This window comes from Oxyura jamaicensis, chromosome 12, assembly GCF_011077185.1.
Source record: "Oxyura jamaicensis isolate SHBP4307 breed ruddy duck chromosome 12, BPBGC_Ojam_1.0, whole genome shotgun sequence".
Taxonomy (NCBI): domain Eukaryota; kingdom Metazoa; phylum Chordata; class Aves; order Anseriformes; family Anatidae; genus Oxyura; species Oxyura jamaicensis.
The window spans coordinates 8,738,313-8,752,587 of record NC_048904.1 but is presented as its reverse complement, the minus strand read 5'-3'; the positions used below and the strand labels follow the sequence as shown (position 1 = coordinate 8,752,587).

General features: G+C 36.7%; 1 protein-coding gene across 15 annotated transcripts in view; it reads right to left on the bottom strand.

The window, feature by feature from the left end:
- The window catches only part of DOCK3 (dedicator of cytokinesis 3), a 212,402-nt gene that overhangs the window by 171,183 nt on the left and 26,944 nt on the right, over positions 1-14,275 (bottom strand). For all 15 annotated transcript variants that reach the window (XM_035338064.1, XM_035338065.1, XM_035338068.1 and 12 more), the window contains exons 3-5: positions 10,466-10,506; positions 8,180-8,235; positions 4,353-4,449 (exon numbers count right to left, since the gene is read on the bottom strand). In XM_035338064.1, coding sequence (XP_035193955.1) covers positions 4,353-4,449; positions 8,180-8,235; positions 10,466-10,506 — 194 coding nt within the window. The remainder of the gene's footprint in view (positions 1-4,352; positions 4,450-8,179; positions 8,236-10,465; positions 10,507-14,275) is intronic.

The following is a 14,275-nucleotide window of genomic DNA, read 5'->3' as shown; positions in this document are numbered from 1 at the left end:
CCAGAAGTCATTTCACACTCTTCCCCCTGCTCCCCTTTTGCTTAGAAGCAGGGAATTACATTTATTGATCCAACCAAATTCTAAATTGGGCAGTTACATTTGGTCTCTCTACAGTCATCTGCAATTTCAAAAGAAATAGTCCCCACATCACATCTTAAACTCTGAGGATTTTTTTTTTACTGTTAAAATAGCTACTATGCTCCACCTGTGAGTTTCAGTGATCTCTTTAGCTGACTTAACAACTCACAGGAGTCTTGTTTGACCTAATTAACTAAAGCTGATACAGAACTTGCAGATACTTTATTTAGAAGTGGTACAAAAATAACAAATCTTATCAACACCTACAGGAAAAGAGAAAGTTATTCACCTTATCGCTATTATTCTTCTGTCTCTGTGGAAGTCATACACTGAGCTAGGCAACTACACAACAGCTACACATATGCATTTCACCATAAAAAATGCATTTTTATACATCTCTGTGCTTGCAGAAGTCTCTCCTAAAGGTTAGTTCTTGCTTTTCTGCCCTGTGTTTCTTGACTCTTTGTAGCAGTCATGAGAACAGGCTCATCTGCCCATAGCAGTACCAACAATAATTATATTTTTCTTTCCTCTCCCACTCCATATTAAGTGCAGTACCAGGTAAGGGAATCTCTGACATCTTTGTAAGCCTTTTTAATACTAAGGACAAGTATAACCTTCTTTTAAATTTCTTAGGCTTCCCACAAAATGAAATAGGTATCTTGTCCAAATTAATCTTAAAGAACACTTGAATGTTCATTTGAATGCCAGGCAAAATAATACCACAAGATAAAAATACAAGATCATACACTTAGTGACAACACACACATCTATACACAGACACATACTCACATGGATGTACACACCTCATCAGCTATAGTTATCAGAAGCTCTACCCATATTGGGAGCAACTTAGTGTACAGTGCTTACACAGTACAAGTTTTAAACCTCGGTTCCTGTGAACTACCTCCCAAAAAATTCACACAATGGCAGTAAAAGTAGGAAAATCTAAAGTAAGTAGGTTAAATAGAATAGTGACCTTTCTGACAGAAAGTTGCTACTAAAGCTGTTTGTGCTCATCATAGAAGCCTGCACACAGGCAGATCAGGACAAAGAATTGCTTTATTTTGCCATACCATGACACTGTATTTATCTGCACACAGACTACATATTCAAAAAAAAAAAAAAAAGTATTTTTTAATCCCTGAAATATAAAACCCTTTACTCCTTTAGAAATATTAAGTGTTCAAGATTTTTAGGATGGGGACACAATTTTTAACTAGGTTATCATTACTGCTACAAAAACTCAATATAAGTAATAACAACCTTGAATAAATTCTCATGTTTTTCAGGATTGTTTGTATCCCTATCCATTTCCACCCTGAGAGAAACCTCCTATGTTTTCAGAAATCCTTATTGCTTTCTTAGTATTTGAAGCAATATGTTCTGAGTAGCTGGATGCTGATACTATAACATGACATACAGTAGAGCAGAGAACATCGTATAACATCTTATTTCAAATTAATTTTAAGCACAGCCTTTCCTTTCAGAACTCATTGCCCATAAATGCCTTTTTCTCCACAACAGCAGCTTCTAGTTCTATTACTTTACTTTAGTGATTATTGAAAAAATTGTAAGAATCTCACAACACTGTGTAGTACAGTGAACTTAGACTCATTTTCCCAGTATATAGATGTACAAACTAAAAATACTGCATGGCTCTCATAAAGCTATTCGAGCTTCCCCACTCCATTTCTTCCTGGTGATAGCATGAACTTTGGTCACAGAAAGCTGAGGGAGACTTCCAACACTTTACATAACCCGATTTTCTACAAGTGTCTCAAACATGAGTTTGCTTTGCCCTTGCATTCCCTAGTATTCTCCTCCTCTCTCCAATTTCTTCCAGTTGAGTTATTTTGTCTTGAAACAACCACAACACCCCTGTTCAGGAAGTATTTTAATTGTTCCAGGCTTCCTAGATAGCACATTCCAGGGCCCACTGTTTAATTGAGAGGCACATAGAAACCTTATGATGCATCCCAACTATATCATCACTAAAAGCAGATTCTTGGAATTTTTAATTAAAACAAACTTGGTCTTTGAAACCAAAATCCAAGGAAGAAGTTCATCAAAAAGCATGAGATGAACACGTCTATTCAGAGATATTACGAGATGTTGTACATATTGTTTGGCAGTTGTCTATTATGTATTGCACTGTAAAAATGCCCACTGTTACCATTTATAAGCACTGACCACCTGAAAATATCTGCAGTAACAACTAACATTTTAGCTTTTAACTATAGTATGGGACTTTTCTACAAAGCTGACTAGGCTCAGTAGCATGATGAATAACTTTAATTAGATTTCATAGATAATTCATTTTACAGATTGGGATTAATAAACATTTCTGCTGGTGCTGACCCAACAGCAAGCATTTCTGTTTAGTCTCTTAACACATTTTAAGATGTGACCTTCCAGCATAGCTTCCAGCCTGAACACCAATTAAAAAATCCTGATCCCAGCTCTGTCACATCCATTTGTGCACCCATCTACACTTCCTCCAGCTTAAGACCGATGGCTTGTGACTGGGACAAACTTCTGTTACCCACCTAACAATAGCATAGATTGTTCTTTCATATCAAAATAGCTATAGTTCCGCATCAGTAGTGTTGAACATAAGAAATTATTCTTTAAACTGTGAAGGTGGTCAAACACTGACAGCATTGCCGAGAGAAGTCGTCAAGTCTCTGTTCCAGGTGCCCAAAATATGACTAGACCCAATCCTGAGGAACCGGCTCTACCTGACTCTACTTCAACAGGCAGTTGGGACTGAATGATCTCAAGATGCCTTCCAACCTAAATGATTCTGTAATTGTTTCTGTATTAGAATTTTATTTTTATTTTTGTATGATTTCAGGAAAAAAACAAGCTTTTTTTCCACTCCGAAGCTTTACCAATTGGTTTTTAAACAGACGCCTACTTCCAAAGTCACACAAAAACAGTAAATTCTTTCCCCTGTTATTTAAGAATACAATAATGTTGTGTGCAATGTTATAAGTATAATGAGCTAGAATAGGAAGCAGTCCCAGAAATAAAATCATTAACTGAAAGTTTATAACTAGAGCTTTCTTTCTCCCTCCCCTCAAAGAATTAGTTTTAGCAATCAAAAAGAAATAGATTAGTAGAAAGGAAGTTCAACCCATTTGTAAGTAAAACTATTCCCTTTTCTCAAATTCAATACTACTGTCAGTATACTACTGTTGCCTTCTTCATAAGACACTAGGGAGAGAAAAGAATCTCTCTTACACAAAGAAAACAGAAAAGATCCCTTTATTCACATACACCAGAGAGGTAAGTATTTGGAATGGAAAAAACAAGTAGTACTAGGTTAAGAGAAGTATTAGAAGATTGTATATACCATGCAACATCATAGAAGAGGTTAGAAGAAGCGGTAGTAACAAGAAGAAAGCTAATTTCATAATGGACTCGATTGCTTTTTGAAGGGAGTAAGGAACATTGCTTGCTGTGTTACAGATACACTAGACTCATTTAATTTATCTTTTCTGGTTGCATTTCCTAGATAACTAAATACTGGCATTTCAGGTTTTGATAAGGAAGCTACACTCTACATAGATGTATTTCTGTAAGGTAAGGGAAGGAAGGAAATTCATGCCTGTATCACCTACAGTTCTTGACCTTAATCCTACAGTTATGGCTTAAAATTACTAAGAAAAAATATAAATAATAGAACAAGAAAAAAATACTTTCATACGTGCAATTTTCTTATTTGCTTTTCCATAGAACTGAGCGATAAAAAAGTATAATAGGAATAAAAATGAAAGCAAAGAAAATGTCACCACATTATGTGGTAGCAACTGAAAATTATATAAAATAGATGAGGATAATATTTGAATGTTCATTTTTACTAGAGAGAAGGAACAATACTGTGGAAAGTCTTCTGTCTGACCTCTTCTTCTTTCAAACCCCAGATGCTGAAACAAATGCAGACTGCACTGAGTAGTTCTTTGAAGGGACTCAAACCTTTAATTTTGTGTTACTAAACACACATCCTATTTCTTACTTAAAAACACGTTAAAACCTGTATTTTAACTATGAAGCTTTCAGATCTGAAAGCAAAATTTCAAAATTGCGATGTTCCCAGCACAGCCCATTTGAAGTTCATACGATCCACAATTAGGCACTCCCCCCCCCCCACTAGACAAAATGAATTTAGCAGTTCTTATTTTATTACTTTTTCCTATTGGACTGGAATGCATGCAACGCATCTCTTCTGCTTGAAAAGCAGTGAACAAGGAGAAGGGTACTGTTCTTACCACATACAGCTGTTTCCAGAGCACAGCCCATTCCTGTAGTGTTGCTGTGACTTCAGTCACAACAGAATCTTCAAGTGGAACGACTGTTTCATATTGCCTAGACAAGAGGGCAAATATTAGTAAAGGTACCAGTTATTTGCAAAATGCTAAAACTTGATCTTTTTTTGATCTCTTAACATAAAGGAAAATATTTTAGGAGTAACATTTTGTCCGTTGTAACACTGCAGCAACTCCCGTATCATATTAACTCTTCTTCCATTATATTCAGCAAGAATGTGCTTATGTGAAGAATTTTCCAGTTACGTGTTCAATATTTAAATTATTCCAATTAAGGTCAATGAGAACACTTTTCATGATAACTGCATGTTATATTATTTTGCCTGTAAACGGGGTCCTTCAGTTCGCGTTCCTTCCATCTAAGCCAGTCCAATCCATTTTTCACCTCCAATTAATATGTTGTCCAATATAATCAATTACCCAAAAGATCTACCATCTTTGAACCCTTCATATCCAGAAGGCTTTTCAATATTGGATAGGAAACCTGAGTAGGCTATCCTCTAATCAAAAGAATAGAACTTGTCCTTTTGTGGTCAAGGTCTTCCTTTCCCATTAGAGAATTGTAGCATGCTGCCTTCTATCATTAAGCTAAGATGCAAGAATGCGGTAACTAATGTATGCATTGTAACACATTATACTATCTGAGTCATGAGTGCCCTGACTTGCCATTTATTTTGAATGACATTACAGAAAAATGTCAAACACTGTAAAAATAAGGTCTATTTCAAGCTTCTGATCTTTCAGCAATTTTTAAAAGAGGGAGCATTAAAAATAAAAAATATTTCTGAAGCACATCTTGTTGGAAGAATTTTCCATAGCTCCTAGCATAGTGCCAGTGGAAAAAACACTGTCTCACAACATGTTTTGGCACAGGTTGTGTCAAATGAGAGTCTCTGCAGCACATCCAACAACACAGGTGAAAGAGACACAGCCCTTCCTCTTTAGCAGTAAAGCCATGCACACAGCTATTTTGAAATTCATCAGAAGTGAAGCTACAAACTCCCCACTCCATAACCAATTTAGACTATTTGTTCTATCCCCTGTGCAGAGCTAAATGAATGTTAATAAGTAAACATGAGAACAATGAGATGTACTTAATTCTGAAAGGTTGTGAGTTTGTTTTTTTTCTTGAAAGTAATTCATCACTAAAATAGCATGGTAGTATTATAGTACTTCTATTTTGAAAATTTTACTACTAATAATTGTGCCTCATTAGCTAAGGCCAAATGCAACATGGAGGGAGGAGGATGAAGTGGACAGCTGGATCAAGTTGTGCCTGAGGAGGTTTAGATTGGATACAAGGAAGAATCCATTCATAGAGAGGGCAGTCAAGCATTGGAACAGGCTGCTTAGGGCAGCGGCAGAGTCCCCATCCCTGGAGGTATTTAAGAAATGTGTGGGCATGGCCTAAGGTATGCAGTTTAGCAATGGGACTCAGTAGATCAGGCTGACTGTTGGACTTGGTGATCTTGAAGGTCTTTTCCAACTTAGAGTCACAAATTAATTTAGATTAAGGTACTCTTGGAGTAGAAAAGTTATCAATCAAAAGCTTCAATTTTTCATTTCCAAGCTACCAAAAAGACAAATTCACATCAACGACGTAAGTGTAAGTAAGTCTCGTGTTAAGATCTAAAATATACATACATTAGAAACATCACTATCTTAAAAACACGGCATGGCCATATTAGGTATACATTGAACTCATTAAAGCTGGGACTGGAAAGCACCAATTCATACGTACCAGGAGAGAAAGTCAAATCACAATTTTTTCTATTATTATGCCAATGACCTTACGATTCCCACTGAAACACTGACAGACACTAGGTATCTGAGATTGTGCCCTGTTATACTAGTATACTTTTTTTTTTCCTTCTTCAAATTTGACCTCAATGAAAGACCAGTAAAACTGAATTCACGTTTTAATACATCTCCACAGAATATGCTTGTGATCTCAAGTATGATACTAAGAACACGAAGAGCTCAATACTTATTATTTAGCTCATATTCAAAGATCATTTCAATGGTCCAACAAAGATTCTGAATTTAGTATACACCACCAAAAGTTTGATACTAATATTAAACAAGATGCCACAACCACTTCTAGCTGAAAATTCAGTTCTTTTCATATCTTTGAAAATGCTATTACAGGGAGGGGATTCAAAATAGTTCAGCATTCCTTTAGGGAACCATAGAAAAATAAAGGATGAAAGGAATCACAATATACTTTAGCTAATCTGGGAAAAAATATTAAAGCCAAAGGACAAAGTTCTTCTAAAGATTATTTTTGCAAATGGATTTACAAACTCTTGGCATCATTGAAAAATAAGCCATTTTGGAAGATTAGCCTTCAATAGTATGGCTGGATTTAAAATGAATGCCTACCAGGACTAAACGTAACTGTTAAATAAAATGCTTTGCATTCCCATAACTATAACTTCCTCCATATTATACCTACATATTAATGACACTGCACTGCATTTTTGACCCAAATATAAGAACAGTATATACCATGCTTTATTACTTGGCAAGTGTTTATACTGGCACTTTGAATATATTCGTAAATACAGATGCCGAATTTCTTTAACCAAAACATGACAGTGACCATGAGCTCTGATTAGGAACTGTATTATGTTCCATTGTATCAATTGGTGTACTAATCTTAGATACGTACTTCAAAAAAATTACATTAATTATCCTAGTAAGTATCCAAATATCCTGAAGAGGTTTCCCTTTACAAATTCTGAACTAACATTAAGTACTAATAACCATAAATTGCAGGAAAGTATTCTTCCCCCTAAGGAGAGTACATGTTAGGAACAGTCACTCTCCACAAAAGATAGATTTGATTACAAGTGAAGAAGCATCAGTACTACAGCTGCCCTTAAAAACTTTACTCGGTCATCTGAGACTAATCGTACAATTCAAGATTACTAGAAGTCAAGTATTTTTCTACAGGCACTTCATTAAATGACACTTAATGCTTTTTAAATCCCACATTTCATCGGCCACCTTGGATCACTGTATGAAATACTGCACTTCTAAATCTCCCCACGGTTGTCCTAATCTAGCAAATGCAGGTAAAAGCAGTCATAACCATGCAGGATATTGATTTGAGGAGTCTCAGTTAATCTCAGGAAACTTTGCAGGTTACAGTGCCTACGTACAGTAAAGTCTGATGTTACGTTGCCATCAGCATTGCTATTCACATTAACTAAATTAAACCTATGTCTAATAAGCCTTCCTGTGACAGCAAATGTAAAATATTTTCAGAGTATACTTCAGTCATTTGTTGGGGTGAGGTGTGGGGGTTAGATGCTTTTGAAGTTTCCAGTTAACATGATTACCTTGTCAGCTATGTTTTGTTGAAAATCTGTTGAGAAGTGAGATCTGCTGTCTACATGCCAGTGCCTCCATAGCAAACAGAATAGAATATAAAATGCTGCCAGTGAAGAGCAGTAAGAAATTAAAGAATTCCATTTATATTTTTAAAACGCGTGCATTTCAGATGATACCTCTGAAGTCAAGATTTTATGAGCAAAAGTGAAGGAGTAAATAAAACTGGTTCTTGTAACATTAAAGAATATCAAGAAAACCTATGACTTTCTAACAGAGCTCTACAGAACAACATCTAAATTTCAAAATTTCATAAACACAAAAACTAAACTAAAACCATTCTGTAAGTTTTAATATTAACTATTAAAAAAATCAACTATTTCTTAGATTCCCTTCTAAACAAGAAAAATTATAGTTTCTTAAGGAAAAACACTCACCCTCTGTTACTGACAATTGCCTTTTTCAAGTGAATATAGTTTGCAGGAAAAATCCCCTGCAAGAGAGAAAAGCCTGTAAGTTAGAAAAGTACACTTGCAGTTTTTAGCATTTATATTCTATTCCACAACGTATAATTGCCAATATACCATATTAAAAACCCATCTATTACTGTGTCAAAGACACTACCACAGTCAAAAGTCAACATTCAAATTGGACACAATCATTCTAATCCATTTTAGGACAGGACAGCACTCTGAGTCAAACCTCCATCTTCAAGAGACCAGTTTCTTCAGAAGGAAGTTTTGCAAGTCTATTCAATAAAAACATCATAAAAAGACTTAGAGCACTTTTCACCCCCCAAAGCCCCTAAAGTGTTCAGAAACACTGTTCTCTAGGAAATACGCTTTGGTATAAAAATAATGGGTAAGCCAACTATGACCAAATGAAAAGGTGCCGTTCTAATCCTACCCAGCTGCCTTGGAATGGACAAGATTGAGAGCAAAGACCTATGCTTAACAAAATTTCTTCCTGCTGCAAAGACTGCGTGAGAACAATACTGCTAATAGGTGATAAGCAAGCAGTCAAAAGGTGTGACAAGTAGGATGAGTTCTGAGAAACATGCAGCTTGCAGTTAGCAGAACAGCATGAGTACCAGTACTACCTACCAGGGACATTTACTGGAGAGATGTAAGCTAGCTAGCACAGCTAGCAAAATACTTACTGGGCATTTCACAGCATGGCATCAGCATGATTCCAGAGTATGCCTATCTGCCAGCATGCTGCATTACATTAAATGACAACAATGTAGGCTTAAAAACAAAAAAACAAAGAGCCCGCCATCCAATTTGTGTCTATCCCCCACACCAGCCTTTCACTGAAGAACATACTGCATTATTTGTATACTCTGGGGATAACTTTTTTTGTTGTTGTTTTTTCCTCCCTCTTTCCCCACAAAGAACTGTCTGAACCCATCCAGGACAGGCATTTGCCTTTTGCTGTTCCCATGACAGCTGGATTCTAACCTTGCCTGTACCAGCCAGTTCTTGTGAGATGAGACATGGAGAAAAGTAATTTAACCAAAGTTTTCATTGCATTCCATTATCTCTGTAAAAAAGACAGCCCCAATTGCTCAGAGCAACCTCAGCCTGTAAGAATGGCAAATCTACATCTTCAGTGGGGAATACAAGATCAGCATTGTTAATCTTCAGATGAAAAACACCAGACAGACTCTCAGAAAAATGTCAGTAATCAAGTCTGAGCTTTAAATTTTTAGAGCTTTAAAACGTGTATAAAAGGAAGAAAAAAAATTCAGGATGGTGAGGGTTTTGAAATGAATACTAAGTAAAGCTTATTCAAAATGCTAAGAAAAATTCCTTCCTTTGGACAGGCGAGACTGACATTGCAGGAGAAGGGGTGAACAACAGGAATGACTTCATCAGGAAAAAAAAGTAACCATTCATGCTTTCAGCCATATGAATATCTAGAAAGGGAAGAAACGCTAATTCAGTTTCTTGTTTGGTTCACTTCCAATGCTTAATGTCTCTATCAGGGATCCTGTGCTAGTTACCTAAGAAACCAAGGAAGGTTTGAAGGGCGCTCTTATCAAAACTGAACATATACTCAAGCTTAAGTGTACCAATGCACACAAAATAAGTATAGGCTGTTCCATTAAGAGAGGATTACGCTTCTGCGAACATAATGCTGGTAACGTCAGGAAAAAAGTGATCTGTTACACATGAGAACCCGATACTCTTTAAATACAAGCTGTATTTATAACAAAAGACAATGAAATGATGTTTACATAGGAGAAACTATTTACATGTTTGTATACATAGATTTACATAAATATACAAGCATTCATATCAGAACAGATGAAAAAGCTCTCCAAGAGCAGAACAGGGGTATCACTGGAAAACAACCAAATCCAGTGGTTAAACTGTAAAAGTCTAAAACAAAACTTTTTTAGACTTTTTCCAAAATTATTTTAGAATAATAAAATTTTTAATGTGTTCTTAAAAAAATCCTGAATTAAGGAGCACAAGTGCATCACCCTTCTACAGTTTTCTTGGGAGGAGTAGGGAGAGGCTCAAACGGGATAAAATTCTGATTTTTGGTGGGTGACGAGTATTGTTCTCTCAATTTAGAAAATAAATCTAATCCTGCCACATGAAGAAAATGGTAGGATTAGATTTAATTAAAATCCTGAGTGCAGGGAAAACTAAGAGTTTACAAGGGCTGCAACTTCAAAGTAGACAATCTAACTTAAAAAAATTATTCACACTTACCTTTACATTGGGCTTCTTAATGGAAACACCTCTGTACCAGCCTAAAATCAGACAAAACATACTACATTAAATTCCAGTATTGTTGGCTTTACATAGAAGCAAGCTGACTGAAAACTATGCAATCACTGATATCATCTCAAAAACCCACTGTGCCTCACATCTTTTTTTTTTTTTTTTTTTGCTCTGCAACAATGATAAGCAATTAAGAACTTGGAATACTCCTATTTATTCCCACCAGGAGTAAAAGCAGCTTAATATACACTTTGTTGCTTCACTCACAGTCATAAGCCAGTTAGAAAGATGTATTCAGTGCTCAGTGAGCATTTTTCTTACATGCCGATCCAGGAGTCTCTTTCTAGTGTTTATCTCAACCAAAAAAATCCAGGCTGCCCAAACCTGTCCCTTCAAAGACAGGAAGAGCTACTATCATACATTTCTAACATTGTTTAAACAATGATAAATCCTTTGCATATGTCTGGTCCTATGTATACCTGTGAGACTAGAGAAAAGACTTCAGGATTTAATTTCACAAATCCAATTATTAATTCTTGCATCCCCCATCAGATAACAGTATCAGACAGGACAATATATCAGAAGTAAAAGCCAAAGCTACAAAGGCTGCAAGTCAAACAGAAGAACCCAATTACTTCTATTTTGCACAGGTGAAATTAACGTCACTCCATGAAAGACAACGATTCACCTGATAAAGAAGTGCTGAAAACACCACCTAGTTTAACCACAGAAAAGGAGCACACAAGTCGTCATGGTGGGTGAGCTGCTCTTCCACTTCATAAGACAGAGAACTGCCTCATCTCATCGTTAAAAATCTACCACTCTCCTCAGATTTGGGTCTGATGCTTCAGCCCCAGCACACAAAGCCAGACCTGAAGACCTGAGGCCAGGCTCCCGTGGGGTGTTCTGAAGGAGCGTGCCAGGACGCTCGCTGGCTGGGAGGAGGCCTGCGCAGCTCCAGCCATCAGGAGCCTCTGGCCAGGCCGGTTACCGGGGAGGGTGGCAAGTGGCAAGCACAACCACCTGCAGGCCACGCTCCTACCATGGCCCAGCACTCAGACAGGCAATAGCCAACACGTGACACAACTCAGCTACTACATATAATCCAAATTCATGGGCCATAAAAATTCCTCCAAGTTATTTTCCTAGCAATTTCCTAGTTTAATTTTTTCTGCATAGGACAGATATAATTTAATATCTGTAGCATGGAGAAGAACACTAGGAGAATTGGTCAGAGATTTGCTATGGAGAATAGAGAAGACAAGAACAAAGTAACTGTGTATTTTGTCTGCCTCAGAAGAGGCACTATTTTTGGCTGAGTTATGACATGACTCATTTAGAGACTCGGCGTGCCTTGATTTTGTTTTCAAGACACCCTCCTAGTTTTTACTTCTTTTTGTAAAGAAACTTGAATCAATATAAAAGAAAACTGATGAATTCAAGGCATTCATAAACCCTAGTATGAGAAAAAGCATCTCTTTATTATACAAATTCCTTACGTAAATAGGATATAAAGCCAAAATTTCCCCATGGCATTGTTTACATTGCAAAATAAAATTGTTTTCAATTTATTTCTTAGTTGGTCAAACTTCATGGCAATCACATCAATATAAGCATATAACCACAAACAGTACACGAACATATATGAACAGTACATGAACATCCTACTACTCCACCAAGACTGGTTTGAAAGTGATGGTGCTGTGCATGAATCCTTTCAGAATAAATTTCTCACAATGACCAGCATCAGCCAAGAAGACTGCATGTAAAAGCAACATTTTGGGATAGTACTTGAAAGGCAGAGTGTTTATTTATGCCAAGGGGAGCAGGTACATCCTCACCATGCAATCTGCTTCAGCAGCTCAGACAATACACTCGTACCTCATAACCTGAATTTTCCTTGCCACTATTTGAATCCAGGATTATTATTATTATTGAGAACTTGGAAATATTTTGTTGACTTCCATTTTGTAGGTACTTTTATACATTTGAAAACCTGCACATTTCTCTTCAGTCTTGGAGATCAGGCTCTCCGGATCTTGGCTGTCCTTTCTTTTTTCTTTCTCAGTGCAGTACAGTATTTTTAGAATCAACCTTTTCTGTTTCAAGTTTCCTCCAACTCCTCACAAGCAAGATGCAGTAGATGGAAGAGCTCACCTGTACTTGAAAGCACTAACTTGTAAGATGTGATTCCTTATTTGCTTACAAAGAATGCCACTGAAACCTCATTCTGTATCTCAAAGTCAAAGCCATAACAAAAGGTACGTTGCTTTTTTATAAATAGATGTAGAAAATTGCATCTGCATTACATTATTGACTACAATGAACTAAACCTGTTCTTAAAATGAGTCTTAAATACATAAATAGTGATCTAACCAGATCTTTTAAAGAATATTTATTTTAGAGGATTAATCATGACAGCCATCGAACCCAGGGAACTGCTTCAGTTATTTGTGATCACTACGTGCACTACACAGTTAGACCTCAGTGCTAATGTTTTTAGATATTACCATACTACAACCAAGTGCTAGCACTTTAGAATCATGTCGTTCATTTTCTAGTGATACATTTCCTTTAAAGGCTACTGACTTAAATGAAATGGTGAGAAAGATTTTAAAATTCAGACAAAGAAAAACTTGTCTATGAAGTGACATGAATATTGTGAATAAGTTAGTATTAACCAACAATTGTGCGTATCTACACTTTGAACAGATTAACTTTCTAGTAATTACTATTAATTAGTAAGAATTTGAGGACAGATGAAGTTAGTGCATAAGACCAAAAATAGAACACCAACATCCTCTACAAATGGACTGCTTCACATACATGATGCTCCCCATTTTCTTCTCCAACAGCTAAGAATATTCTCAGTCTGCTTGACCTAGCGGATGGCCTAGAGGAAGGCAGGTAGATAACTGTTTTACAAAAGTGAATCCCTGTACTGGATGTGGCTCGGATGGAGCTAACATTCTTCACAGCAGCCTGTATGGTGCCATGCTGTGGATTGGTGGCTAAGCCAGTGCTGATAGCAGAGCAATGTTTTGGCTCCTGCAGAACAGCACGTGAACAACATCGAGGTTGTCTTTCTCCCCACTCTGCTGCACCCAGCAAGTACACTCAGACTGGGCAAGAAGGTGGCAGGGGACACAGCTGGAACAGCTGATCTGAACCAGCCCATGGGATACTCTCATTATATGACATGAATTCCTATAAGAACACCAAAATTAGTTTATTAGAAGCACCTTTCTAAACAGCTTCCTATACAGGATAGGAAGGGGAACACTAAGCATATCACAAGCAAGTCTGACTAATTTCAGGTTTATATCATAGTCAAAAGTAAATAAAACGATGAAGAATGGACAGAAATACTTTCAATGATACAGATACCGCTGCAAGCGTAGGTTTTTTTTTTTTTAAAAAAAAAATGATCGCACAGGAAGATTGCACAGAATGAGCCTACTGCTTACACCTCAGCACAGTAACAACTGAGGAAAGCACTGTTGCATCTGCTTGGGAAAGCTGGGGATAAATGCAGCCTTTTGGACTTAATACTGTGCTGATATGTATTTATAGGGAAGCATCACAACAAGGATGTCTAATGGATAGATTTTGATGAGTGGTGATGTAAAACAACTTTTGTTTTTATTATTTACAAAATTGATAGCGTGATGGACATAACGCCTCAGTAAAACAAATTGTTGGTGTAGGAACTGCATACATTTCCTTAATCTAACTGATCTGGATACCTCATGGTTTTCATTTCCAGTATGCGTAATACAAAGTTTAATCCAAGCAGTG